The following is a 27,196-nucleotide window of genomic DNA, read 5'->3' as shown; positions in this document are numbered from 1 at the left end:
ATACTATGTGTTTTCTTTTTTTGAGATAGGGTTTCAATACATATATATAAAATCTCCCAGGTAAAACTCAAATCTATTCCCCTGCCTTTGCTACCTAACTGCTAGGATTAAAGGAATGTGCTGCCCACGGCCTGTCAGGGTTTCTTAAGTTGTAATTTATGTCAGTTGTGTGCATGTGCCGTTACTGTAAGGTTTCATTTGCTTTTGGGATAGTTTGGGGTTTGTGTGTGTGTGTGTGTGTGTGTGTGTGTGTGTAATATTTATTTTGAATACTGTCTTCTGCCTGCATGTGTGCCTGTAGGCCAGAAGAGGGCACCAGATCTCATAGGTAGTTATTAGTCACCATGTGGATGCTGGTAATGGGAACTCTGGAAGGGCAGCCAGTGCTTTTACCTCTGAGCCATCCATCTCTCCAGTCATCAGATTGTTTTAAATTGCTCCTTGCTTTGACGATACAGCCAGTCAAGTGAATAAAAATTGGTTTGCAGTTCTTAGCCAAAGTTCTCTGAAGCAGAAGCATTTCAGAATTTGAAGTTTTTATAAGATATTGTTTATACTTTACTGGTCCAATAGCCCAGATCTACTACATATCCAAAGGTTTTCAGAGCATACCAGATTTAGGGGATTAGGAGTGTTCAGTGTATGCATATATTGTGATTTCTTTATGGTTTTTTGTTTTGTTTTGTTTTTTGAGACAGGGTTTCTCTGTGTAGCTCTGGCTGTCCTGGAACTCACTTTGTAGACCAGGCTGGCCTCGAACTCAGAAATCTGCCTGCCTCTGCCTCCCGAGAACTGGGATTAAAGGCGTGCACCACCACGCCTGGCTTTATGTTTTCATTATTATTTCTAGAGACTTTTTAAGTCAAACATTTCTCATTATATATATTTTTAAACTTATACTGTCAGTGGGCCTCAGTAATAGAATATTATTGTACGTTTCCCAGCACACACATTCTTAGTTTATTCTTCAGGATGTAGATGGTTTTAGTAATATTGTACTTTTTGTCAGATTTTCTCTGGATGACACTAAATTAAGTTTTCCATAGATGTAAATCATGGTATCGAGATTATTGATAAAAGTTTTACTATACTTAAAGAGTGAGACCCTTGTTTCATTTAGCCATAAATTTTTGCCCTTAAACCAGGAAATAAACACATTATTTTGACTTCTGTTTATATGAAGTGGATATTCTACTAATGGAGATGTTGTACTGTTAATGCAGCTTAATTACTTGGGAAGAGACTAATGGTTCTTGGATATTGTTTATCATATAATGAAGATATTTAAAGGTTACTCATGTGATTTTTGTAGAGTTAGTGAAATAAGTGTATTATAAGTCCTTAATATGGCTTTCATTTGAAATATATTTCCAGATGACCCTCTCCTATATATGTCTTTATTTATTTTCTATACAAATTAGGTGAATCCAGAATTTCTTCTGTGGCTTTTTGTGTTTCAGTGGTACTTTTTTGGTTGGTAAAAGTATTTCGAATTTTTAAAAATTATTTATTTATTTATTATATGTAAGGACACTGTAACTGTCTTCAGACACACCAGAAGAGGGCAGCAGATCCCATTACAGACGATTGTGAGCCACCATGTGGTTGCTGGGAATTGAACTTAGGACCTCTGAGCAGTCAGTGCTCTTAACCGCTGAGCCATCTCTCTAACCCATTATTTTGAATCTTTTTTGTATTTAAAAAACAGACTGCATTTGAAGTAAAGAATTGTTTCTCTTTCTGTTGGAGTAAAGGTTTTAAGTCTTTAGGGATTTTAAGTTAATTCTTTTCAATGGCTTTGTTGATGTGGTTCTGGTAAGTATAGTCAATTAAGTTGAATGGAGGTGTCAAAAGCTATAGGTAGGATTCTCTGGCGGATGACTAAACTGAATGCAGGTGTCACCAACTTTCTTCTTTGTACTAGACAGTTCATCAAAGAAAAAATAGTATTGGTACCATTCTTATTGTGTGGGTAGGGCTTACGAATTACACTAAATATACTTTCTTGTTTGGTAATATTAGAACTTTGAGAAGATGAGAACTAGTCTGTACGTTAGTGTTAGCAAATGTGCTCATTTCTCTAAGTTTGATATTTTAAAATTAATGCTTTTAATTTAATTCTGTTTTTATTTTTCAGTATAAGAATATTGAATAAAGAATGAATTCTTTAATATGACTAATTGTCCTGTATTGATGTTAATATATTTTTTTCCTAATAAAATTCTTCTAATAGCTTAGGTTTTAAAAAAGATTTATTTATTTATTCATTTATTTATTTTATATGAGTAATCTATCTGCATGTACATCTGCATGCCAGAGGGGGCCATCAGATCCCAGGATAGATGGTTGTGAATCACTGCGTGGTTGCTGGGAACTGAACTCAGGACCTCTGGAATAGCAGACTATGCTCTAAACCTCTGAGCCATCTCTCCAGCCCCCTAATTTTTGTTCAATAAAGTCAGGAGATACTCATGTTCTTATTTTCCTTTTCTCTTAATTGTTTTGATTTTTGAAGACTGGTGTATGTATGTGTGTGTGCGCGTGTATGTATGTATATGTGTGTGTAGCCTTGGCTGTCTTGGAACTTGCTCTGTAGGCCAGGTTAGCCTCAAACTCAGAGAATTCTGCCTGCCTCTGCCTCCCGAATGCTAGGGTTAAAGGTGTGCACCACCTTGCCTAGCTGAAATATTCATTTTCTAATTTATATGCTTTAAGCAGAATACATCATGTATAAAATATTAACAACCATGGGTTCTTTTTTTTTTCTTCTCTTAAACGTTTCCTAAGACTTGGAGCTCACTGTTAGACCAGGCTGGCCTTGAATTCAAAGCTCCACCTTCCTTTGCTGCTATAGTGCAGGGATAAAAGGCATGTGCCACCCACTATCTTGGACCCTAAATAACTAGTCCTGATTTTTTTTTAAGAAAATTTTGATATTAATTTTCCTGGTATAGGGCTGCTTGTCACTGAATACAGACTTAATAGGACACGTGATTGAAGAGTGATTATAACAGTTGTTTAGCTTTTGATTATTTATTGGTTCATGAGTTTTGGTCATTTTTTTTGGCTACAGATCTTCATGTATTAGTTACCTTTTTGTATAAAACTTCATATCAAGGAATTTTGATCCTGATTTAAAACAATACACTAATATAAAAATTTTAAATTCCTATAATTTATGAAAAAAATTTTTTAAAAAATGTAACCTTTGAAGAACATGACATTGATTCAAGCAATGCCTTACATTCTTCTGGAAGGATTTGTGTTTACCATTGTTTCCTCAGTGAAAATAGTAAATATTCCATAGCTTTTGGCCTCTGAGTTGTTTTACAAATAAACTTGGAAGGCATAATGTCATATTTTTGTGTTACATTTACTTAGAAAATGTGTTGTCTAAATAACATGCATTTAAGCCAGTGATCTTATTTTGTTACCTGTATATTCTAATATGATACGTTATGCAGGCACCAACAATTCTTAATAAATTTTGTTGCTATTATATACAGATAAACAATTCATTGACCTTATAAAAATGTAATTTTAATTTGACAGTTTTCTTAAACTGTTTTAGAGACTTATAGTAAAATAGTAGTTACAGGATACATTATCTGATATCTTGTCATTCTTATTTTAGAGGTACAGACATAGTGCAGTATAGATGCTTAGAGCTCTTCTTTTAAGAAAAAATTTTAAAAGTCAAAACTTGGAATCTTTTATATATAAAGACATAAAAATTGAATATCCCTGAAATGAATGTATATATGTACAAACACACACACACACACACACACACACACACACACACACTCTCCACCACATTTTAGAATGACATTGATGTGTCTGTCCAGGGTAGCATTAGCAAAGAAGTAGTTAATGATGAATTAGAGACTAGCATTAGCACACTGTAACTGGATGGGATATAGGATCTTAGGTTCTCTTGGTTTGTCACACTATCTTTGTTTATTTGGTTTTGTCATTTGTTGTCTCTATTTGACTTCTGGCTCTAACATTCTGTGTCACCTTTGTTATGACTTTCTCTAAGGCTCTATGTCGTAGGAGATCCTTTCTTAATAATAAAAAACAAAGTACTGTTTACAGCTATTGATTTGCATACAGCAAAAGGAAGTTTCCTTCCCTTTCCTGTTTGAGCACTTTAATAAGGCATTCATTACTCATTTCATTTCTAGATAGGATCGTAATTTCTAACAGTTTTTTTTTTTTTTTTTTTGGCTTTTTACTTTTGCTTTTCTGATTGCTTATTTGTTATTCTGTTATTTCCTCTTACTTTTGCTTTCTCTTCAGTAGATGAGGTGTAATAAGGCACTATCTTAGCGTTTACTGTGTTATCCAGAAGAATTAGTTTGTATGGACTTCATGGTCCTATTCTCTCATTCATCAGCCTGATTGTTTGTGGGGTTTTACTCTCCCTCCCATATTGTTTTGCTTTCTCCTCTTTCCCTTCCCTCCCTTTTAGGAAATAAGAGGCACTTTTTACCTTGGGTTCTGCCCAGGTTCCCTTCCACAAGAGTGGCATGGCCTGTGCCTTTAATGCTTCTGATAAGAGTCCTGACTGCTTTGGATGCTCTACCTTTCCCAAGATATAATTTTGATCATTGAGATTCCAGGGGCAGTACCTTGTTGCCTGGATGAGTTTCCCAGAAACGTCCTGGAAAGCCTCAAGAAAGGAAACTTCAGAGCAAACAGAATCAACTAGGGATCATGACTATACATCCATCACATGCATACCAGCATGGGTTCAGCCGAGGCCTCCAAAATGATGCTTTGCCAGCCTCAGCTGGTTCTCAAGTGATGATGTCTTTGAAGTCTCTGGCCCGTGACTCCAGAGTTAAGGTAGTGGAGTTTCCCTTTAAAGCATCTCACAGCGGGCTTTGTAGGTGGGACACATCTCACCTCGGCATGCTTGCTGACTACTCAGGTGGAAGGTTGGCCGCAGACAGACCTTAGGTCCTTTAAATTATAATTTTGGCAAATATTAGGTTCTCTTATAGGTTAGGATTATAGCCGTCATTCATTATTGAGTTTTGCTTTTGAAATTTACTTTTAATTATGTATATATCTTTATGTCGGTGTGTGCATATGAGTGCAGATGCCCACACAGGCCAGGGATGTTGGGTGCCCCTGGTGCTAGAGTTCCAGATGGTCGTGAGCTGCCTGATATTGGTGCTTGGGATTATATTCATGTCTTACGGACGAGTAGTACCCATGCCTAATCGCTCTCTCACTTCTCCAGGTCTAATTAGTTGTATTTATGGGAAATAAATCAGCGTTATTAGTAACCTTGGCTATAAATAAGATTTTTCCTTTGGTAAAAGAATAAGTCTCTACTAGTCTAGATTAAACTAGTTATGAAGAAAAACAATCATTCTCTGAAATTTGTGGTTTGCTTGCTTCTAAAGTGACTATAGTTATTTCCCATATTATATATACCATCACTGAAGGTTGTTGGCAAGTTGTCATTTTAATATGTGGATTTGATTTTATTTTCTGTTATTTATCGTACAATTTATTATGTAATATTGTATCATTATTTACATTAATATTCATTAGACAATGAGAATTAATTAGGTAGATTTATATATTCTGACTTCCCAGTTAGTCATATTCTTAAGAATCTAGAATTTGAAAGAAGAAAATTTACATGGTTGCGTACAATTATTAATGAGGTTTTATAGTTAGGATTGAACTTTTTAAAAGAGTTTTGAATTTGTGGTCACAAACTAGTTAGATGACTGTATTGACATTTATAGTAAGTAGATACAGAATGTAGTTCAGTTGGCTATGTAATGCCTTATCCAAATGGTGGTATAAATCTTGTAGCTTCTAGTGAAATTGAGTTTTCTATCTGGTCTAAAACTCAACACTTTATGTACAGGCTTTATACATATAGACTCATTTATCTAGAATAACCTGAGAAAGATTTTCCTGGCTCATGAGAAGTACTGTTATAGTATGTAACTTTTCCAAAATACCCTTTCATTCAGTTTTAAAGGACTTCCCTTTACTCTGTAATTGCTGTCTTAAGGAGGAAAATGTATCAGATAGTCTTTATTTTATAAAATGATCAGAGTAAATGATATTTGTTACCTTTTTGTTGTCAAAATAAGATATTGCAACCTTTAATTAGTCTACTGTTCATAAAATGCTTACTATATGCAATAAAGCCAACAGCACTCATCTATATGTATAGCAGCAAAGTTGTTTTCTCAACTTTAGTTATGTGTATCTATACTCAATTAAAATACAAATCAGAACAGAAACTACTAGAAAAGCAAAGTCATGTTCATCTACGTCATTTCTTGTGACATCTTAGGAGAAAGTACAAAATGACATATAATAGGCATTTATGGAAGTGATTCTCTATTTTGCTCTAGCCTAGGTGTTGTTTGCTCTGCATTTTGATTGTAAATGTTATGTCTGTCAAAACAGAGGCTTTACTATGTATCTATATATTACTACTTCTTACCATGGGATGAATTCTTGATTGAAATGAAACCACATGCTAAGGAGAGAAGGGTTTCTTTTTATTTCCATCCATCTATCTATCTATCTATCTATCTATCTATCTATCTATCTATCTATCTATCTATCTATCTGTTTATTTGTTTATTGCATATGAGTACACTGTTGTTGTCTTCAGACACACAAGAAGAGGGCATCAAATCTCATTACAGATGGTTGTGAGCCACCATGTGGTTGCTGGGGCTTGAACTCAGGACCTCTGGAAGACCAGTCAGTGCTCTTAACTGCAAACTCCTCTCTCCTGCCTCGAGAGAAAGGTTTCAAACCGAGAAATAACAAAGGTGTCTAGGCCTTTTAGCATATACCTTTAATTCCAGCATTCAGGAGGCAGAGGCAGACCTTTGTGAATTAAAAGCCAACCAGGGTTATATAGTGGTACCCTGTCTCAAAAAACTACAACAGCAACAACAACAACAACAACAACAACAAAACCCAACCAACCAACCAACCAACCGAACAACAACAGAACAACAGCGAAAAACCCAACAAAGGTTCCATAGGCCCAACAATATCAACTTCTCTGGATTGGTCAGTCTTGATTGCCAAGTAGATACCTATATCACAGATGTTAAATCCTGACAAGCTGTTAGGATCTTGCCACCTTCTTTGTGAGCTTTTCTATCAAAGTTTCATTTTATTAGTTACTATGATTTATAAATTCATGGCAAAAGGATACTCAGACTGGTCCATGATCCTGCCTTTTACAAAAACTTCATTATTGCTTTCATTTTACATTTTGAGATAATTTTCTTTGGTCCAAACATAGAAATTTCCTAGGAGTGTATTAGAAGGTTTATTTTCTCCTTAAGCAGCTTTTTTATTAACAAATTAGTTGAGAAGCATTTTGAGAAATTGTGTGAGCAAAGCTATTGAACTATATTTTTTCTGAAACCTATAATTCATTTATGATAATTTGTGTTCATTGCCCATGTAATAAGGAGCATTCCTATCCTTTCTGTGCTCCAGGTTGACTATATTACTAATGCTTGATGCTTGCTTTAGTCCTTCATATTATGGTGTAATTGAGATTAAGGTCCAAACATATTCTGTAGTTGGAGATGCTGTTTTCTATTAGAGAGTGGTTTGTTACACATTGATTTTTTTTTTCTGAGAATTTGTTCTCCTGTTGAATAAAACCTCTCCTTTGGCGTTTTATCTTGGAATGCCATTAGTCTGGATAGATGAATTTACTGTTGTTAGCCTATCTCCCCATGGTAGTTCCTGGAGGATGGTAGCATCAACTTTGAGTTGGTGAAAACAATGAATTAAATATATCCCTGAAAGTTTTCAGTATATTGAAGATTTGTATGGAATTGAAATGAGTGCAGTGAACATTTTTGGTTGCTTATGTTAAAACATGGTTCCTGCCCGTCCTTTACTTGTGTATAAAGTGTATTGATAACATTCATTCCTATTTTGGTACAGAGATTTCGTCTTTAGTTCAGTGTACTTCAGCCCCCCCCAAATATAGCTTTATATTGTTTTTTCCCTCTACAGAATTGCCAAGAAGATGCTTTTAGAAGAAATTAAAGCCAATCTTTCCTCTGATGAGGATGGATCTTCAGATGATGAACCTGATGGAGGAGAGAAAAAAAGAATTGGGAAACAGAGTGAAGAATCTCCAGGAGGTGATGGTGAGCTGCCCAGAGAGCAGTTAGGTATTTGCTTTAGAGTTTAATTTTTTAGCCATTCAGTCTTTGAAGAATGTGTGACCAGGAAATTTCAGGAAATGCCATTTGAGGTTTTTTAAAAAAATGTTCAAAACCTTATTATCCCAACTCATTTGATTATCTTATGATAATTGCATATGTTGCTGTCATTGTTTCAGTTCCTACCAATAAACTGTAAGGAAAACCTTTCATGCTTCAAATGATCCACACCGGTGATACTTAGCCCATATTCAGTAACCAAGGCTAAGAAATGATTGCCTGTTTTCAGCAGTGATACTAAGGTGCACAGCTTGGTGATAACAAGAAGCTTTTCTTGAAATTATGGCAATTGGAAATACACAGAATAGTTTTAAAAATCATTTCAATGAAAGTTGGTTGAAAGAGTGCCTCTTAAATGTGTTTTCTTTATTTAAAAGCCCCGAATCAAGTCAATTCTGAATCAGATTCAGACTCTGAAGAATCTAAGAAGCCAAGATATAGACATAGGCTTTTGAGGCATAAACTGACTTTGAGTGATGGAGAATCTGGAGAAGAAAAAACGACCAAGCCTAAAGAGCATAAAGAAGCCAAAACAAGAAATAGAAGGAAGGGTAAGACATTTTAATTGTGAGCGTCAAAAAAATACTGGTTTTGTCAATGAGTTCTATTATTAAAATTTGAGTATATGTGCTTAGACACTTAATCATTGCTCCTAAGAGAATGTCAGTACATTGGTTATTTCCTACTGGAAGATGATAGAACATAAAATTAATTTGAGTAGATTTGTGAGTTTATATGTAAAACATCTCAAATTATGTTTTCTTTGTATTGGAAATCTGAGTCCTTTGTTTTATTTCTGTCTGTTTTTAAGATAGAGTCTTATACTATAGCCAGTCTGACATCAAATTGATGACCCTCTGAGTACTGAGATTATGGTTTATTCCACTCTGCCCTATATGAATGAATCTTTCACATTTCAAGTAGTTACTTGTGTCTAGGGCCATATTAAGTATTGTGAATACAAAAATGAATACAGGAATAATCGATATAATAGTTTTCTCTTTGGACTAACATGGGGAGTAGTGAAATTTATGAAACTGGAGCACATTGTTTTGAATGAAATAAGCCAGACAGAAAAAAAAAGTATTTCATATTCTCATGAAGAAGCTAAGGTTTTGATTTCATAAAGTAGACTAGTGGTCATTAGAATAAAGGGGGAGGGGAACAAAGGAAAGCTGAAGGAGGTTTTTCTATTCTACTGCACGGCAGTCTGACTATACTAATTGACTGCAGAGTTGATAAGGATCTAGAAGAGGACAAGTTGAAGTTTCCCAGCACAAATAAGTGTTCAATGTTTATGAACACAGAATTAGGAATTGCTTTGTTTTGCTCATTCTGCATCATGTTGGATTCTGTGTCCTTTCCATGTGTATGCATCGTTATTTGGACACTGCTTTACTTTACTTTCTGGCTTTGGAATATGATCCAAGGTCATCTTACTTTGCTTGCCCTATGTGCCCTGTCAGAAAGATTGGCCTTCTGGAATTATTCTGTTTCAATTCTGACAGTTGTGAGGCAGAAATGAAAGAGGAATAGCATTATAGGTGCCCTCCACACTCAGTCACAATATCTGATCTCATGTGTGCTCCCCGTGCATGACTAGAAAACTGTAACTTTTTTTGCCATCAATAATTTCTGTAGCTTTGGAATTTAGCCTGTCTTCCACTCAAAACCAGGAGTGTCTTAATGGTTTCTATTGCTATGATAATCACTATGATCAAAAACAAGTTGGGAAAGAAAGGGTATATTTCATATACAACTATCTGGTCACTTCCATCGCTGAGGGAAGATGTGCAGTAACCTGGAGGTTGGGGCTCAAGGAGAGGCCATAGAGAAATGTTTACTGGCTAACTCATTCCTCATGGGTTGCTCAACCTGCTTACTTATGTAACTCAGATCCACCTGCCCAAGGGCAGCACCTTCTGCTATGGGCTGATCTCCCCTCCCCAATGTATCCTTAATCAAGAAAATGCTCTACGTTTTACCAGGCCAGTGGGGATATTTTCTCAGTTGAAGTTCTCTCTTCCCAAGTGACTCAAACTTATGTCAAGTTGACCAAACAAACAAACAAAAAACTAACCCAAACAAGAAGACAGGAAGAAAATGACCCATGACATTCACCTGCTATTCTGTCTTCTGTCTTCCTCCCCTTAGAGAGGGGTCATTATTTAGGTCTTGATTTCAACCTCCAGTCTACCTGTTATTGCTTTCCCTTTAGAGTCCTTAGGTCACTGCAGGTGCTTTGTAATTATCCTCATTGGCAGAGAGTTTATAATCATCTTATTTATCTCCAACAGCCTGCTTTGTTTGTTTGAATAGCCACACCTATTTTTTTGATTAATTTACCTTTGGTTATCACTTACATATTTTATGTATGACTAATTCTCATTTTTTTAAATTCATATACTACCAAATACTTGGATTTTAGCTTAGAAGTAGTTTTATAATTATGTCTGGAAGGAATGTATAAATACAGATTGAGTATGCCTTATCTGGTATGCTTACTACTAGAAATGCTTTGGTTTTGTGTGTGTGTGTGTGTGTGTGTGTGTCTGTGTGTCTGTGTGTCTGTGTGTCTGTGTGTGTCTGTGTGTGTGTGCACGCACACTTGAGTGCCTTTTGTGTTTGTGAAAGACTGATATGTACATACTGAGATATATTGGGGAACGGACCATGGCAACACACAACCTTGATTTATGTGTCATCTATACCTCATGTACATAGCTTAAAGCTTGTTTTCACTCGTGGAACCTCTTGATAGTCATAGGCTTCTGATTTTGGAGCATTTTAGATCTGATCGCACATGCACATGCTCATGCACGCACAGAGTTTCTCTGTGTAGCCCTGGCTCTCCTGCCTGCCTTTGCCTCTTTTGTGCTGGGATTAAAGGTGTGTGCCACTGTGCTGTGCTTGAATGGTGCTTATTATCTTTTGTAATAAGCATTCATACACCAACACACACACACACACACACACACACACACTCACACACACCCACTCACACTCCTGGTGATCTTTATATAATTCTCTAGTGTTTAAGTGTGAAATTACTAAGTGAAGTTTCTTTCTTTTGAAAAGTGTTTACTGATTTATGTATTCCGTCTAAATTGAAGTGAGCAGTGAGGACTCAGAAGACACTGACTTTCAGGAGTCGGGAGTTAGTGAAGAAGTCAGTGAATCTGAGGATGAACAGCGGCCTAGAACACGGTTAGTATTACACAGCTTTTTTCTTTGTTTTGCTTTATTTTTCAATGTTAGAAATTGGGCCATTGAGTGATGGCCCAGAAAGTCAAGCTGCCCATTGCTGAGACTGATGATCAGAGCTTATTCCCTAAGACTTACATGGTGAAAGGAGACAACCAATCCCTGCTGGGTTCTCCTCTTATCTCTGCATATTTGCTGTGGCCCTGCCTTCTGCATAACGTTAGGAATTGACATGAGTTGACTATATGTTTAAATTGTTTGAAAAATAGCTATGATTGAAAATAAAGTTAAGTAAGTAAAATATATAATATGTTGATTTGAAATTAATTTATAGAAGAGGAAGAAGTGCCAATGAGAAAGTTCACTGAAAGATACTTGCTGATTAGCCTGACCCTTGGGACTACTTGGATGGAAAGAGAGAATTGATTCCTGCATGTACACACAGGTGTGTGTGTGCACACACACTCTCTCTTACACACACACACACACACACACACACACACACATACACACACGTACAATAAGGAAGTCAGGAGAAGAAAGATCGGGGATGAATTTGTTCAGATAAAATGATAGGCTTGAATAAAATGTCTCTGAAATGAAATCCATTACATTGTATAAATGAAAATCTATTAATAAACACCGATAAAACAAGTAATTATACTTATTCTATAGAACCCAGGGCCTTCTGTGTTATTTGCAAAGACTCTACCCTTTGAGATACAGGCCCAGACCATTGTCACCCTCTTTTTCCCCCCCTCTCCCTCCCTCTCTCCTTTCTGTTTATATAGTTTGGCCTGCTGGCCCTGCACTTACTATGTTGTCATGATGACCTTGTACTCCGATACTCTTATTTTTACTTCTTGGGTGTAGAGATGACCCAGTGTATGCTGTGGCAGGCACAGGGCTCTGTGCCTCGTAGTTATACATAAATTGTAGTTTTAGCCCCTCATTACTTTTTTTAATTGCTTGATTTGTAGTGCTGGGAATGAGGCCCCATGGTCTTATGCATGCTCTGTACGTGCTATATGTATTGAGCAGTACCCTGATGGTCAGTGTTATTAATACTACTAAATTATACATGTAGAAAATGTTAAGGTGGTAAGTGTTGTCCATATCTATGTTTGCTACTCAGTGCCATAGCATGTGCACAGCATACACTTGATCCTGGCATGTACTATTTCCAAAGTAGTACATACCTCATTTGAGGGAACTCGTGGAAGCATTTTTTTAAAAGATTTATTTATTTATTATATGTAAGTACACTGTAGCTGTCTTCAGACACTTCAGAAGAGGGCGCCAGATCTCGTTACGGATGGTTGTGAACCATCATGTGGTTGCTGGGATTTGAACTCAGGACCTTTGGAAGAGCAGTTGGGTGTTCTTACCTGCTGAGCAATCTCACCAGCCCGGAAGCATTTTTTTTTTTTTACATTTACACTTTTCTTCAGGTCTGCAAAGAAAGCAGAATTGGAAGAAAATCAGCGGAGCTATAAACAAAAGAAGAAAAGACGGCGCATTAAGGTTCAAGAGGATTCCTCCAGTGAAAATAAGGCAGGAATGATGTTGATTGTTTGACTCTATTATAATTCACACATTTTCTCTTTGAATTTCATTCAGTAATTACATTTTATTTTATTTAAATTTAAAACTTGTGGAAAGTTTCTTTTTATTTTTTCTTTCTTGATGTTTTTTCTTTAGCCCCACAATCCTTAATGGCTTATTTTCTTTTTAATTGTTTTGAGTCATGAGATGATGAAATTATCATTCAAATGTTTGTTTCTGGTATGCATACAAGTTGTGATTGCTGGGCCATACAAACAATTAAATGTTAAAGGATTTTCCCCTATGTTTTCTATATTGGTTACATCAATTAGCATTCTTAAAAGCACTGTCCCACCTCACATTTAGTTTTATACATTTTCTTTTTTTCTTTGGTAACAGCAGGTATAATGAATATAAAATGATCTCATATTGCAGTCTTGAATTTTATTTTTCAGTGACCCAGAGTTATTTTCATGTTTTTGTTATTTATTTGTATAAATTTTAAAAATAAATACCCATTTGACTCCTTTGCTCTGATTGTTTTCCTTTGTCAATGCTTATTAAGTTTTTGAATATGTCTTTTTTTTAAAGATTTTTTTTTATTATTATAAGTACACTGTAACTATCTCCAGACACACCAGAAGAGGGCATCAGATCCCATTACAGATGGTTGTGAGCCACCATGTGGTTGCTGGGAATTGAACTCAGGACCTTCAGAAGAGCAGTCAGTGCTCTTAACCGCTGAGCCATCTCTGCAGCCCTGAATATGTCTTTGTTTCTAGATATAATTAATAAAGATTTTCTACTTCCTATTGGCACATTACATAAACAACAGGAAGCTGGTGCAGCACAGCAGTTTTACTCCTTGTTTCTGTGTTTAAATTTCAGAGCCATTCTGAGGAAGAAAAAAAGGACGGTGATGATGAGGATGAGGATGAGGACGAGGAGGAGGAAGATGAAAATGATGATTCTAAGTCACCTGGAAAAGGCAGAAAGAAAATTCGGAAGATTCTTAAAGATGATAAACTAAGAACAGAAACACAGAATGCCCTTAAAGAAGAGGAAGAAAGGCGAAAACGTATTGCAGAGAGGGAACGTGAAAGAGAGAAATTAAGAGAGGTAACCAACCTTTCAATTTGCTATATAACTTTCATAGACATGTGTCATAGATGAATACAGATTTTCATGAGTTGAATGTCTTTTTTTTAAAGATTTATTTATATTTATTATATGTAAGTACACTGTAGCTGTCTTCAGACACTCCAGAAGAGGGAGTCAGATCTCCTTATGCATGGTTGTGAGCCACCATGTGGTTGCTGGGATTTGAACTCGGGACCTTCAGCAGAACAGTCGTGTGCTCTTACCAATGAGCCATCTCGCCAGCCCCGAGTTGAATGTCTTAATAAACTATAGATTTCTAGGTAAAATTCTTTTACACCATTGCTAGTATGCTTTGCTTTTTAGTCTATGTATAATTAGGTACTTGGAAACACTTGAGACTCTTGTATGATCACCATATTATTGAGGTATAGTTAGGAAAATAATTTTTTAAATTTTCCGTCTATTTCATTTTTATTTATTTATTTATTTATTTATTGTGGTTTTTCGAGACAGGTATAGCCCTGGCTGACCTGGAACTCACTTTGTAGACTAGGCTGGCCTCGAACTCAGAAATCCGCCTGCCTCTGCCTCCCAAGTGCTGAGATGAAAGGCTTGCGCCACCACTCCCACCTGTTCTTTTTAAAGTTTAAAATTGTATGTGTGGTTGTGCATATGTGCCATGGTATCCATTCACGTATCAGAGGGCACAGTGGGATTAGTCACCTCCTTTTGCCTTCACGTTCGTCACTTGTTAGGCTTGCATAGACAGTACCTTTTCTTGCCGAGTAGCTGGCCACCACTGAAATTCATTTTTATATCTATTAAATATTTCTATTTTTAAAAAAACATGATTTCTGTTTTAATTACACACACACACGTTTTCGTGTGTGAATGTGTCTTTCTTTCTGTTTCGCTATTTGTCTACATGTGGGTTTCATATGTGTTGGTGGTTGCCGATTAAGGCCAAATGATTCTGTCAAATGTCCTTGAAGGCTAATGCTTGGAGTTATCAGCAGACAAGGGTCCTAGGGACTCAGTGGTTCTCTTCTTAAAGAGCAGTCTGTGCTATTAACTTCTGAGTCATCTCTCTACTATCCTTGCTTCGCGTATACTCACAGTGCTAGATTTAAATAATATATTTACTTAGTTTTAGATTATTTTGGGATAGTTCCCAGTAATGGTATCATCTTTTATCAATAGTTAAGACTGTACCATTAGAGAGATAAGGATCTTTTAACCATTAGTACAACATGATATTATACATTATTCCTTCAAGTAATAGGATTTTGAGAAAGTTTTGTAAGTTGTCTTGCTTTGCATTTTCATGATTCTCACTCTTCTGTTTTATGATTGTACATCTCTTGGGATAGATACTCTTGTTCCCTTTCTACAGGTCTATGTGAGTGGCCTTCTCTGATGAGCTCATTCCTTAGTAACACTCAAAGAAAAGTTAATGAGAACACAAAATCAAACCAGATGTAGGAATGCTTTAAAATCCGTTAAAGCCACTGTGTGCTGTAGCACACATCTTTTTTCTCAGCACTTAGGAGGCAGAGGCAGGCAGATTTCTGTGAATTTGAGGCCAGCCTTGTCTTCAGAACCAGAGGAACAAAAATAGCACAGATAATGATTTAGAGTAAGCTCTGAAGTTAAAATTAATATAAACATTATAAATACTGTATAAATTTAATCTAGAAAGGGATATAAAAAGCTTACTACATGAAAGAAAAGAACTTCCCTTTTTAAAATCGTCAGTGCTGATCACGGCCACAGTGAGCATTAGTCCTCGGGCTGGCTAAGTTATTTCTCCGGTGGCCAGTTCCTGTATGTATGTAGGAATAGCAAAGGTCCAAAAGGCAGAGTACTCCCTCTGAAGACTGTTTCCTCTGTGCTTTGTTTCCTGTTGCATCAGAGTGTAGGCGAAGCATGCAAAGCACTGAGGTTTGTGGTAGAGTGGAGTCCCCACATTCCTTTACCTACTGGTTGCAGTGACTTCAGAAAGTCACTTGCAGTGCCTGAGAAAAGGGGTTGCAGACATCAAGGGCTTTGCCCTTATAGGAACAAATTAGCATACACTTAACCTCTTTGAAGATAGAAATTTATTTTTTTACAATTATTAGAGAAGTTGGGAGTGGTAAGGCTCTACTTCATCCTCTGCTCAGAGTTTCACTAAAGTTGAAGGGATTAAGCAGGACTCTACCTAAGTTTGTAGGATTTTCCCAATATGACTCAGTGACAGGATTTTTTTTTTCTTCTCAGAATTAGCAAATACAGCCCCTTCTCATCCACTACATGGCTTCTCTTTACTACTTGGCATTTTGCTTTCAGTTTTGCTGCCCATAGGAGAGCTAACTTTGTTATGTCAAGACCACATAGGAGAATAAGTCTGAGTCAAATGATGATTATTCAAATCTGGGAACAGTATCAAATGGTGTTTGTAGGTCTCAAGAAGGACAGATTATACAAGATGTTTATAACAGAAGGCAAGAATCCTGGTGCAGTTTTAATATTATGCCCATCATGGCATGCAAACATGCCAAAACATTTAAGAAATTTCACTTTTTTTCTAGTGCCCCCCCCCCGTGGTATGTCTTACATCATCCATGCTAGGGCATAATAACTAATATTTCTTTTTGTGTGCTAAACCCTTAATGTATTGTGCTTCATTTATTTTCTACAGTACTCCTGAGGGCTCTTGAAATATTTCACATATTTTCAAGTATAGAAACCAAAGTTAAGAAAATTTATGTAGCGTAATAAAATGATGTTGGACCTAGATTCCTATGGAAGTTTTGCTCAACTATATTGTTTCCCAGTAGCATCCTTGGTGTGTTATTCAGTTTAAATTTCTTGTAAAATTAGTATCCATGTAACTTGTTAGTAACTTGTGATTTAACTTATAATTTTTGGATTTGATAACATGAATTTTTTAAAAATCAGCCTTTTAAAGAGACCCTGACAACCTTTTATACACGAAATTGCATAGTTTCTTAAATTTGATTCAGACTCATTTAGGAGGAGGAGAGGAGAGATAGATTATCAGTTCAAGGCTTTTAGTGTTTTTACTTTTTAGAGACACACTCAATATATAGTTTCACCTGTCCTGGAACCCTGATTCTCCTGTCGTCGCCTCTCAAGTAGTATGAAAATAGGCTTGTGTGACCATTTCTTCAAATGTTTTGTTTTCTATTATAGAGATTTGAACACATTTGCTGGCACATGTTATGCAATTTCTCTACTACTAAACCACACCCCACCCTGACAGTTTTCAAATCAAGAATATTTGTTTTGTTTTTGTGGTTTTTGTATCAACAATGAAACTATTGTTTTATTCTTCACACAAACATTTCTTTTGTTAAAACAGTACTGGTTTTGCTATCATGGGTCAAAGGTAATTTCTTGGTTTGCTATAGTGATTTCAAGTCCATGTGGGGTTTTTCATCTGGAAAACATAGACCTGGATTTTCTCACTTTGGATGTGTTATGTAGGAATAGTTGAGTCTGTGTTTTGGACAATCTATATTATTAAGATTGATATACCATCATTGCTTGAAAGAAATCTATGAGCTTAACTATCAATGACTCCTTTTTTTTTGTAGGTGATAGAAATTGAGGATGCTTCACCTACTAAGTGTCCAATAACAACCAAATTGGTTTTAGATGAAGATGAAGAAACCAAAGAACCGTTAGTGCAGGTTCATAGAAACATGGTTATAAAATTGAAACCCCATCAAGTAGATGGTAAGAAGCTATTAAATGATTTAATCATTTTAGCTAAATATTACCTATGTTTTGTTTTGTTCTTTTTTGCCTAGCATTTTGCCCATCACTGGAGATACATTGTTGAACAAAAATAATATGATTCCAGCTGTTACAGATCACACAAGGAAGTAAGGAAGAACAAGTTGGGTGTCTGCAAGGGTAGTTTTTTAAGTAGGCAAGAGGTACTACTTACAAGTGGGAATCTGTATAGCAGGTGGAGTTCTACTACATAGTGCTTGACTTAGGTCTAAGCACAGTTAACCAAAGGCTTTCTTTGGGAAGTGACATTTCAACATTTTCAAGTAAGTGTTCAATTGGTTTTCCTACATCAGTATTACAGAGTTATTCAGCTGCCCTACTCTCTGCTGCCCTACGTACTGGTGTAGTTTTAAACGTGTATATGAAGGACTCCATAAGGGAAATAAACAAGTTTCTGCATCTTAGATTACCAACCCCTCTTATTGTTCAATTTCTACTCCTGGACATTTTCTGTTTTCAAATATTCTTCTGTCTCTGGCAGCCATCCTAAGCTATAGGGAAATGTGATAGTTTAGGATAACTGAACAGAAACCCTTATCTTGTGTGCTTATGTTTTATTCCTGATTTATTTAAGGAAAAAAATTCTGATTGCTTTTAAGATTTTTTTTTAGCTCTAGTGTTGTTTCTTGGGTGCTGGAGAGATGGCCCAGTGGTTCAGAGTACTTACAATAAATCTTCAGAAACAATAAACCTCTGCTGTTTCTTGGAAGTTTTGGTTTCTCCTTCTTAGGTGTTCAGTTTATGTGGGATTGCTGCTGTGAGTCTGTGAAAAAGACAAAGAAATCTCCAGGTTCAGGATGTATTCTTGCCCACTGCATGGGCCTTGGTAAGACCCTCCAGGTAAGAGCTATAGGAAATAAACCTATCCATTTTTGCACATATATTTGATTCTGCTGTGTTTTAGGTAGAGTGTGGAGGGGCATTCAGCAGTAAAAAGGAGGACCGAGAGGGCCAGCATTTTTAAAGAGGTGGTGACTGTATATGTGTACATACATATATGTCTATAATAACAATTAATGGGATAAAGGCAATGAATTGGAAAGAGAGCATGACGAGGTGTATGTGAAAATTCAGAGGGAGCAAAGAGAAAGAGGAAATGATACAAGTATATTATAATCTCAAAGATAAGAAAAAAAACCCCACAAACATTTCTGATAGCATTACAAAAAAAAAAAAAAAAAGCAGTGTTCATGAAAAGATGAGGATGTAGTTGAAGCAGTGTAGTTGTAGGTATGGCTACCTCCCACTTCAAGGATACATGAATTTAATTTATTTTTCAACTTTTATTAGTCTAATGAGAATAGGAATATAAAGTCTTTTTTAGTAATAAAACTGCTTCATTTCTTGGGCTGGGTTTAATATTATATTTTCTTTACTTGTATTTTCAGTGTGTTGGAAATTATGATCTTTAGTTTGCTGGCTTAGTGTTTAACGTAAAACTATTAAGTCATGATTCCTTACTTTTTAAAAAAAAATTTTTGTGGCTATTGAAATGAACATGTAACTTTACTTTCTTTTAGGTGGTCAGTTTTCTTCATACAGTTCTTTTGTGTGACAAATTGGATTTCAGTACAGCTTTAGTGGTTTGTCCTCTTAACACTGCTTTGAATTGGATGAATGAATTTGAGAAATGGCAGGAGGGATTAAATGATGGTGAAAAACTTGAGGTAACTTTTAGTAATGATTCCTGTTGAAACAATAGCATGAGATTCATATTCATATTCATTCTGAAATAATTGTCTTAATTACTCATGCACATTTTAATGGTAATATTTAGAACTTTATTTTTAAAGGTCTCTGAGTTAGCAACTGTGAAACGTCCTCAGGAGAGAAGTTATATGCTACAGAGATGGCAAGAAGATGGTGGTGTTATGATCATAGGGTATGAAATGTACAGAAATCTTGCTCAAGGAAGGAATGTGAAGAGTCGGAAACTTAAAGAAATATTTAATAAAGCTTTAGTTGACCCAGGTATGTTACTACTAGTTCTGACATTATGAAGCTAGTTGAAATTTTATGTTTATCTTTAAGAGTTTCTAATTGAGCCAGACATTCTGGCACACACCTTTAATCCCAGCACTGTGGAAGCAGAGGTGGGTCAATCTCAGAGTTTGATGCCAACCTGGTCTACTGAACAAGTTTCAGGACAGCTAGAGCTACACAGAGAAACCCTGTGTTAAACAGACAAAAAATTTACAAGTAATTGGACATTTATTAAGTACTTGGTACTAGTTTCCTTTGTCCTTGAGGTTTTATTTTTAATACTGATAATTTAAATAATATAAAACTATCCTTAATGCTGCTAGCTGTTCAGAGTTTCAGTGTTTGGGGATCTATGGTCGGTGTATTATTGGAGAATTGTAAACTACTGAATGGTATCAAGCATTTCAGCAGATTTTTTTTTGTCACAAGATTTCTTGGGAACACTTTCAAACAATAGTCTTAAAAACCAGGCACAGGCTGGAGAGATGACTCAGCGGTTAAGAGCATTGACTGCTCTTCTAGAGGTCCTGAGTTCAATTCCCAGCAACCACATGGTGGCTCACCATCTGTAATGGGATCTGATGCCGTCTTCTGGTGTGTCTGAAGACAGCTACAGTGTACTCATATAAATAAATAAAATAAGTAATAAAGTGTTCAAAAAAAATGGCATGGTGGCGTGTGCCTATAATTGACTAGGTCTTGTGTGTCATAGGCTTGCAGAGGATCACCTTAACCTTCTGATCCTTCTCCTTCCATTTCCTGAGTGATGGAAATACAGGCATGTACCACAATATCTCATTCGTGTGGTGAAGTGGTACTACAGAGTGAACTCAAGCCCATGCTGGATTACATCTCAGCCCTCAATTTAGTCTTTACACAAGAGTTAGATGCTTTACATGGTGAGGCATTTCTTGAGTCATTTCTGTAATCCTAGCACTCCTGATGTGGAGTCAGGGAGATCATATGAGTATCTCAAGCACAAAGGGAGTGTTGTATACCAAGGTAGATTAGTGAGTGGAAGCTGTTAGTGTGTGTGTCTATTGATTTGAGTTCAGTGTCTGGAATCCATGATGCAAGAGGACAGTCGATTCCAGAATCAGTTTAAGATGCCATGATTTATTTTATTTTTAAATTTCATCTCTCTCTCTTTTTTTTTTTTTTTTTTTTTTTTTTGGTTTTTTGAGACAGGGTTTCTCTGTATAGCTCTGGCTGTCCTGGAGCTTTTTAAATGCAAGTGATTTTCATAATGTAAATAACTATAGACTTTTGATGCCTTTTGTTGGGTTTATTTTCTTTATGACCTGATGATTGTGTGAAAGTCGTGAATTCAGTAGCAACTGTACATCAACTTTAGAAATTTAATTTTTGTGGGCTGCTGATTCTCAGCAAGATACTGCCTAAAAGTACAAACTTCAACACTGGGTTCAGTAGCACATATCTACAACCCGAGGACTTGGGGGGGGGAGGCAGGAGGAGTCAAGGTCATTCTCCTGTCTTTAGTGGATTCCAAGCCAGCCTTGGTATATATGAGATGCTATTTCATATTCTGTTCGAGGTGGAACCTAGATCCTATGGGAGAGCAGCATTTTCTTATAACCACTGAGTCGCGTCTTCATTCACCCCCTGTATTATTTCTTGTAGCGTTTGATAGTTTTCTTTTCATGTATATTTAAGCTCTTTGGTGTCTTAGGCAATAATTTTAATGTACTCGAATGTCACAATATTGTTTTCAGAGATATTTTCCTTCTAGTTGTTATAAATTCTATTATGTAATCATTCTAACATATCTTAGTTCTAAAAGTTATTTTTTAAATCCCTTAAAAGATACTTCTTTTAGGAAGTACCCAAATATATTGAGGATAATCGTCACTAGGTTTTCATTATCCTTTTTGTACTTGCTTTTTGACACAGGCTTTCTCTTTGTAGCCCTGGCTCTCTTGGGACCCTGTAGAACTGGTGCTAGGACTAAGGGTTTGTGCCACCGTGGTTGGCTTTATTGGTAAAACCTTTTATCTATTCTTCACAGGCTTTTAGATCTTTGGTAGTATTTTAATATTTGCTTATGGGGACTTGATTAATACTAACAAGTCCTATTTCAGTCATGCACAGTGGCACCTAGAATGTGTTTCTAATGATATTGCTTTGTCTTCTTCCTAGATCAGCAGTGTAAAATGATGAACCATATATACTTCCATGAGCAACCGTTTTAGTTTTATTGTTTCTTTTTAGTTTTTTTCCTTTTAATTAAGTGCTGTTCTTATGTATATTTTTATAGGCCCTGATTTTGTTGTTTGTGATGAAGGCCATATTCTAAAAAATGAAGCATCTGCTGTTTCAAAAGCAATGAACTCTATAAAATCGAGGAGGAGGATTATTTTAACAGGAACACCACTTCAAAATAACCTAATTGAGTGTGAGTTAATATTATGCCACTCTGCTTTAGAATGTCAGTGTTGCTCTTGACTCGTCCATGTTTGTAAATTTGGCCATTTCCTCTTCCTTCTGTTTGTTGACCATAATGTATAATTGATTCTTCTGTAAAAGAACAACATGCTTTTCAAGTGCAATGCTTTGTAAATACGAGTAGCAAACCACTCAAGACATAAGCCATTGCCATCGTTTAGATATAACTAAGGGAAAAGAAATATTTAAAAAGTATGAGAATTCTTTAACGATTGCTTCAAAATATACAAATGTGTATGTGCCTATACAATAGTTCTAATAGGAGGAAGTACCAGAAAGGACACAGAGTCTGGGTCTGATATTGTATGCATCTAATTTTAGTACTGAGGAGGCAGAGGTAGGTGGATTTCTGTAAGTTCAAGAATAGCTAGTAATACATAGTGAGACTTTGTCTCCCACTGCAAAAATCAAAATAAAAAATTCCAATTATGAACATTTTGGAAAGTGGAGATGAGAAAAAAAGAACTAGCAAATCGTCCCCAGAGGAGCATTTTCTCAGAGTGAGGACAAAAGTGAAATACATTGAGAAGTGCCTTGTGACATTCTTTCACTGTCATGTGATGGAACAGGAGCTTATTTAGCAAATGGCAATTGGCATCATAAGAGTTCCACGTTTTCTTGTGTGTTCAGCTTTTTATTCATTCATTTTTTTCCCCTTATTTCTCTTCTATTCTCCTTTTACAGAAATGCTATTTTACATTGTGATTGTGTTTCATATAGGATGATTGATGACACCTTCTGCAGCTGCATCAAGAACTGAATTAGCTATATATCTTACCTACAGTAGCTTGTCCTCTATTTGTATTATTTTTATGTGGTACTTAATATTTTCTTTGCAGGATGTTCTCACTGACCATAAAATCATCATGGCAGTTATGTGCACTTTACCCTTATGTAGACTTGTTTTATGGTTTACATGTTATGAATAGTAATTTAGTATCAACTCTGTTGTAACAAACAGATTTATTATAAGATTTATGTAGTTCTAGATCAGATTTGCAAACCGTTTTTATACTAAATGTTTTCTTTATTACCTCCCACTTCCCTTCCTGAAAATACTTCTATAAGATGAGCATTTGGCATTAGGAATATTTTAGAGAGTTTTTCTGGGTCTTTCTATCATGAACGTTATTAATGTATTAATGTCTTGTCTCTTAGATCATTGCATGGTTAACTTTATCAAGGAAAATTTGCTTGGATCCATCAAGGAATTCAGGAATAGATTTATAAATCCAATCCAAAATGGACAGTGTGCAGATTCTACCATGGTAGATGTGAGAGTGATGAAAAAACGTGCTCATATTCTCTATGAGATGTTAGCCGGATGTGTTCAGGTACAGAGATGCTCCACAGTAATGGAGATAATGGAGTCCCAAATCAGTTTTTGACTTTAGGCTTGAGCTACTTTGTTTTATTTTCTTTTTAAAATTTTATAATTATATTTCTGCATTGGTTTACGATCCACCAGTTATGCACATTTGTAATACCTTTCACAATTTAAGAACATAGTTGATCTATACACTTTCTTGATATTTTGCAGTGTTGATGTTTTGATTCACATTTTTTGAGTAGTGGGTTCTGAAGAAGAGCAAAGCTGTTTATGCTGAAGAAATTCTTATGTCTGTATACTTGACATGGTCTTCAGAACTTCACTGTTTGAATAGCTCTAGTAGAGGCTAGTATGACTTAAGAGAGAAACTATTTTTTAAAGTAATTGTTAAGGAACAGTTTTAGGGGCTGGCAAGCTGGCTTAGTGGGTAAAGGTCCTTGCTGAACAAGCCTGGCATCCCAAGTTCAATTTCTGGAATCCATGTAAAGTTGGAAAGAGAAAAAGCGGCTCTACCAGAGTTGTTCTCTGGCCTCTACATATGTACTGTCACATACACATCATCCATACATTCATTCACACTCTCTTCATATACATCCTTTACAGACACATGCATGCACTCATGCATATACCAGTTTTATTACTTTTGGGTATATACTGTACAGGTTAATAACGTTATATAAAATAAGACTGTCAGTGAATATGCAGATAGGTGAATATGCAGATAGGTGAATATGCAGAGATAGAGCTATCAATTCAGAGATTTCAAGATCTATATTCTCTCTTAAGACACTAACACTAAAGGTAGCTTCAAAAATGTTCTATGGAACAAAAAAAGGCTGTCCTTTAGTATGACCATAGTGTTATCATAGAACATAATCATGTTTTAACATGTTGGCTATATGTACTAGTAAGTACTTGTCTTCTCTATTATTATTACTACCTAAGTAGTAAGTTGCTTTTTCTGTTTAAGTCGTTATTTATATTTAATAATTATTAGTATTTGTGGGTTTTTTCTGTCCCTTTAATAAAATTGTTTTATTAGTGTTTTATATATGCCTTATTTTCTCAGAGTATACAAACATTGCTTCAAAAGTTAATGTTTGGCATACAACTCAGATTGCATTAGAATTTGGATTTTGTGGGTTTTTTATTCCTTTTTTTCTCCTTTGAGATGGGTTTTCTTTATGTAGCCTAGGCTGGCCTGGAACCCTTGATGTTCTTGCCTCAGCCTCTCAAGTGCTAGGATCACAGGCATGTACTTCAACACTTGGCTACATGACACTTTGATTCCTATGATGTCCTATGAGAAAACCAATTTACTTTTGACAGTATTGCTTTTCACATGACTTTGTAAAACCTGATGGTCATGTTGCAGTATGTTTTTTTTTTGTTTTTTTGTTTTTTTTTTTGGCGGTGTAACATATTATCTAGTCATATGAAATATATTAGGTATAATCATATGTAGTCCCTGGTATGAATTGAGAGGGAAACTATCCTTAAGAAAATATCAATTATGTGTCTTTCAACTCTAGAAACCCACTGTTCTTCAAGCACTTGATTCTGGTTCCATATTGAGATGATTGATTTGTACTCTTTGCCTTGTTGATTGCAGAGGAAGGATTACACAGCGTTAACCAAGTTCTTGCCTCCAAAACATGAGTATGTGTTAGCTGTGAGAATGACTGCTATTCAGTGCAAGCTCTATCAATACTACTTAGATCACTTAACAGGTAACAAATACATTCCGGTGTTTTAATCTTCTCCGCGAACAGGTTCTGTTTCTGATGAATATGGTCTTAGTAATTTTCCATGTTGTTTGTTTTTTTTTGTTGTTGTTGTTCTTTTTAGTTTTACATTTGAACAGAATAACTAGGGTTACAATTGCAATGCTTATAATTAAAATTGCTATCAGTACTAAACTCAAGGGACAAACTTAAAGCAATAATGTTTTTGTTTGCTTGCTTTTATATTTTTGGACAGAGTTTCTTTGTGTAGCCCTGGCTGGGTTACTACCCCCTGGCTAATGAAATAATGTTTAGCAGAAGTACCCTTACCTTAATTTCCAGCACACCCCTCTCCAAATACACAAGAAAATCCCCAGAAATCTCTGTGTATCATATGGAATTCAGCCATTTGTTAAGAGTAATTTATGGGGGGTGGAGAGATGGTTTAGTGGTTACGATCACTGGCTGTTCTTTCAGAGGACCCAGGTACAATTCCCAGCACCCACATGGCAGCCTACAACTGTAATTTTAGTCACAGGGAATCTGACATCCTCATAGACATATATGCAGTCAGAACACCAATGTGGACAAAATAAAAAAATAAATTATTCTAAAAAAACCGAAAAAGATAGTTTATGCTGAGTATGGTGGTACAGGCCTTTAGTTCCAGCACTCATTAGACAGGTAGGTGGCTCTCTGAATTCAAGGCTAGCCTAGTCTACACAGTGAGTTCCAGGACAGTGAGGCCTATACAGAGACACCCTGTCTTGAACAAAAGGAAAGCAATCGGAGTACTTCTGAATCATGTGCCAATAGAGGAAGCATAGAATTCCAGAGGATTGTTTTTAAATATATAGCTACATTTGTTTTAAAAGATATATAAATTAATTCCATGAGATCGTTTCATAACTATCAAGTTCAAAAAGTTTGAAGGTGAACTCTACCACCCCCATACCTGATCCTGTTTCCCCAAGCACACACCGAGGTCCCTCCTTCCCTCTGCTTCCCTCTGTCTCCCGGGATTATTTCCTTCCACTTGCTAAGTGGAAATGAAACTTCCTTATTTCGGCCTTTCTACTTTTTACATTTCTTACAGTCTGTGGGTTGTGTCTTAAGTATTCTGTACTACTTCTGAGCTAATATCCACTTATCAGTGAGTGCATACCATGTGTGTTCTTTTGTGATTGGGTTACCTCACTCAGGATGATATTTTCTAGTTCCATCCTTTTTTTTTTTTTTTTTTTTTTGGTTTTTCAAGACAGGGTTTCTCTGTATAGTCCTGGCTGTCTTGGAACTCACTTTGTAGACCAGGCTGGCCTCGAACTCAGAAATTCACCTGCCTCTGCCTCCCAAGTGCTGAGATTAAAGGCGTGCACCACCACGCCCAGCACTAAGTCATTGTTTTTAATAGCTGAGTAGTACTGCACTGTGTAAATGTACCACACTTTCTGTATCCATTCCTCTATTGAGGGGCATCTGGGTTCTTTCTAGCTTCTGGCTACTATCAATAAGGCTGCTATGAACATAGTGGAACATGTGTCCTTATTACCAGTTGGAAGATCTGGGTCCTCAGGTAGTACTGTATCCAGTTTTCTGAGGAACCGCCAGACTGATTTCCAGAGTGGTTGTACCACTTGCATTTCCACCAGCAATGGAGGAGTGTTCCTCTTTCTCCACATCCTTACCAGCATCTGCTGTCACCTGAGTTTTTGATCTTAGCCATTCTGACTGGGTTGTTTTGATTTGCATTTCCCTGATGACTAAGGACTTTGAACATGTTTTTAAGTGCTTCTTGA

The 27,196-nt window shown here is 36.1% G+C and overlaps 1 protein-coding gene across 13 annotated transcripts in view; it reads left to right on the top strand.

Annotated features, from left to right (window-relative positions):
* The window catches only part of Atrx (ATRX chromatin remodeler), a 141,714-nt gene that overhangs the window by 76,624 nt on the left and 37,894 nt on the right, over window positions 1-27,196 (top strand). For 11 of the 13 annotated variants that reach the window (XM_029534445.1, XM_029534440.1, XM_029534450.1 and 8 more), the window contains 12 exons: window positions 8,038-8,198; window positions 8,627-8,800; window positions 11,363-11,456; window positions 12,905-13,007; window positions 13,887-14,117; window positions 17,699-17,840; window positions 18,631-18,740; window positions 19,421-19,567; window positions 19,694-19,871; window positions 22,159-22,296; window positions 23,505-23,680; window positions 25,289-25,406. In XM_029534445.1, the coding sequence (XP_029390305.1) occupies window positions 8,038-8,198; window positions 8,627-8,800; window positions 11,363-11,456; window positions 12,905-13,007; window positions 13,887-14,117; window positions 17,699-17,840; window positions 18,631-18,740; window positions 19,421-19,567; window positions 19,694-19,871; window positions 22,159-22,296; window positions 23,505-23,680; window positions 25,289-25,406 (1,772 nt within the window). The remainder of the gene's footprint in view (window positions 1-8,037; window positions 8,199-8,626; window positions 8,801-11,362; window positions 11,457-12,904; window positions 13,008-13,886; window positions 14,118-17,698; window positions 17,841-18,630; window positions 18,741-19,420; window positions 19,568-19,693; window positions 19,872-22,158; window positions 22,297-23,504; window positions 23,681-25,288; window positions 25,407-27,196) is intronic. The other 2 variants (XM_029534446.1, XM_029534439.1) reach the window with 1 other exon arrangement.

This window comes from Mus pahari, chromosome X (genome assembly GCF_900095145.1).
Source record: "Mus pahari chromosome X, PAHARI_EIJ_v1.1, whole genome shotgun sequence".
Taxonomy (NCBI): domain Eukaryota; kingdom Metazoa; phylum Chordata; class Mammalia; order Rodentia; family Muridae; genus Mus; species Mus pahari.
Note: the sequence above shows the minus strand (reverse complement) of the source record. Positions and strands in the feature narration are given on the sequence as shown.